General features: G+C 50.4%; 2 protein-coding genes across 2 annotated transcripts; both read right to left on the bottom strand.

Annotated features, from left to right (window-relative positions):
• Positions 1-1,078: 1,078 nt before the first annotated feature.
• Positions 1,079-2,022, bottom strand: FA10DRAFT_270256 (hypothetical protein). The gene is made up of 2 exons (XM_025523059.1): positions 1,331-2,022; positions 1,079-1,266 (listed from the first exon to the last, which is right to left on the bottom strand). The coding sequence occupies exons 1-2, from the start codon at positions 1,727-1,729 to the stop codon at positions 1,117-1,119; spliced, it is 549 nt and encodes a 182-aa protein (XP_025373614.1). The 5' UTR covers positions 1,730-2,022; the 3' UTR covers positions 1,079-1,116.
• Positions 1,910-2,246, bottom strand: FA10DRAFT_289710 (hypothetical protein; the record flags this gene model as incomplete). The annotated part of the gene is made up of 2 exons (XM_025524325.1): positions 1,910-2,134; positions 2,193-2,246. 2 exons carry the CDS (start codon positions 2,244-2,246, stop codon positions 1,910-1,912), a joined length of 279 nt encoding a protein of 92 aa, XP_025373613.1.
• Between the last annotated feature and the right edge of the window lie 162 nt (positions 2,247-2,408).

Here is a 2,408-nt window from a genome sequence, read left to right as displayed (position 1 = left end):
GTGGCCTGACGCAGCGCTAAAGCTTGGTTTCTGAGCGAAAAGCTGAACTTCTCTGGTAAGAAAGTAGACGAGACGTGAGTAACAAATGTTTTGTACCTGGAGCGGAAGAAACAGAACGGTGGTGAGCATTGGACCATCAAAAGTTCCTGTGTTGTCGTCCTCGTCTCCTGCCGGAGAAGCGTTCTGCAAAGCGATTTCACACGCGAAGTAAGGTTTTGAGTCGTGGAGAGATTCAGCGCTCAAAACCAGGTGACATTCTTCGGTCAGCACGTGATCCTCCGTGCTATTGTGCACTCGCGTAGAATTGGCTTCCACGATCTCGAAGGAAATCTCAGAAACCGCCCGCTTCCACATTTCCTCACATTGCCACACATTCATCGATATTCGAGTTGATAAATTTCTCGCCGAGCTGTATGTCCGCCTAAATTCAGGCGCATGAGGTTGTCCGAAGTACAATGCCAAGGTCTCGACCTCAGCAATGTTGTTGCACACGCACAAGCAAAAGATCAAGGCATCATTGATCGCCGCAGTCTGTTTCGGTTCTTAGAAGGCAGCATCGACGCAACCTGAAAGAGTTGACCCTGAAGAATTGACTCTAATTCCATTTCAAATCATAGAAAGCTCCGTTCTGTCGGGAACAGAGCGAGACGTTTGGTGAAAGTGCGGCGAAAGCGATATAAGTCTCTACCGGAGCTGAGCGTAAGAATCTTGACCGCAAAAGAAGTCAGCAAAGTGCGCGGAAGAGAAGTACAAATGGGACGACCATGTATGCTGTCGTTCGCGTTTTCGAAGGTGCAAACGATCATCAACGTTTTCGGCTGTGCTCAACACCTTCGATCGTGTGTAAGTCAGAGGTGCTGCAAGACGTCGAAACACCATCGATTGACCAAGTATCTCTGACCAGGATGGGCTGCGACGTCTCTTGAAGCTAATTTTTTCCGTGAACTTTGCGGGGAATGACGCCAATGATCAGTCTTGCTGGAGGTGAGAATGTCGTTTATCCTGCGCAGTCTGTCATGATCTAGATAACAAATGAGAGTTCGATATGTTGCGTGGGAAAATCCTAGGGATCGCCAAGGAGCTTCATGCTCGCACCATGAAGTTCGCCTACTGCGCTTAGACGACCTTTCGCAGGCCTTCAAGCATGGCTACAACACTAGGTCGAAATCGCTCTTCGACCCAAGACGAGGCCCTCTTTGAGAGCAAGAGCAGTAAGAAAAGGTTCCAGTGATCGGTTATGTCGCCTTTCCAGATTGTGACTAAATGCTGTATCGGAGAAGGAACAAAATGAGTTGTGGACATCGACTTCTAGACCTTGCAGATTAATCACGATATTTTGTGCGATTGATGCATCCGAAATGTCACCCTGAAAGGCGATCAGAATTGCGAAGGTTGGGCCCTCTGAGCATATCGCCAAGACCGAAAGAGGAGAAAAGCGTTGTCCATTCGTGTTAAAGTAGACTTCCTCCAGGCGTTCGATCATCTTCAGACAGGTAGCAGTCCCTCCTGCAGCTTGATTCTCGGCATAAAAAAGAGGCTGGGAGTCGGACTTGGCTTCGAGGATAATACAAGGAAAAGCAAGTTCTTGAATGCCAGGCGAGGGCCAAGGAGGAATCGCGTGGCGAAGCGAGAGTGCATTCAGATAGCTTCTCGACAGTACAGCGGCCTCTGAATGCCGCTCCCTCAAATACTGCTGGGAAGATTGCTGCGTTCGAAGCCCGAAGCCCATATCAGGCTTTGGCGCCGCCAAAGGTTCGGCCTCAGCGGACAGCAGACCCACTGGCTGAGTCCAGGTGACGTCTTCCCTGCACGTGAGTGTTCAGGGACGAAGAAAGTGGTGATCAGGACTGCATGCGGCGACACGAGACTTGCGTGCTCGGCGACAATCTTTCAGGCGCTTTAGCTGAACTCACGTGTATTGCAAAGCGCCGTTCGTCCGCAGGTCGCTGACCAGTTCGCGAATCATCTCCATCCACCTGAACTCAACCTGACCAATCAAGCTCTGCGGGCGTTCTAGCATTTCCTTCGCCTTCTGAAGAGCAATGATTGCATCCCTTGCGGGCGTAGTGACCTCTTTGACGAAAGCCCTCTCAGGTATTCTGTCCATCTCCTCCGATCCAACAAGAGCTACAGCCTTTTGACCAATTTTAAGCGGGAATATCGTCAATCGCAGTCAGAGAGGGAGGACTCACGTCGGACCTTGAGATGATGCCTTTGAACGTTTCCAACGTCAGAAATGCCTCCATTTCTCTCACATGAGGGGGCCACTGATTACGCCTGAGGCGGTTGATGTATATGCCTGCATCTTCCAGGTTCTGCGTGCGGTACGTGCGACTGGCGGCTTTGCTTCGCGTTGAATGACTTGATGTCATTTGCGTAGTATGAAGGATGAGGGAGATTTGAGGAGT

Source organism: Acaromyces ingoldii, assembly GCF_003144295.1.
Source record: "Acaromyces ingoldii strain MCA 4198 unplaced genomic scaffold FA10scaffold_23, whole genome shotgun sequence".
NCBI lineage: Eukaryota > Fungi > Basidiomycota > Exobasidiomycetes > Exobasidiales > Cryptobasidiaceae > Acaromyces > Acaromyces ingoldii.
Note: the sequence above shows the minus strand (reverse complement) of the source record. Positions and strands in the feature narration are given on the sequence as shown.

Bases quoted from the DNA above. Each gene is read 5' to 3' on its own strand.
- FA10DRAFT_270256 (XM_025523059.1), bottom strand. From the start codon at position 1,729: ATGGGCTTCGGGCTTCGAACGCAGCAATCTTCCCAGCAGTATTTGAGG. The intron at 1,267-1,330 runs GTGATTAATCTG...TCTCCGATACAG, and splicing joins CATCAATCGCACAAAATATC to CATTTAGTCACAATCTGGAA.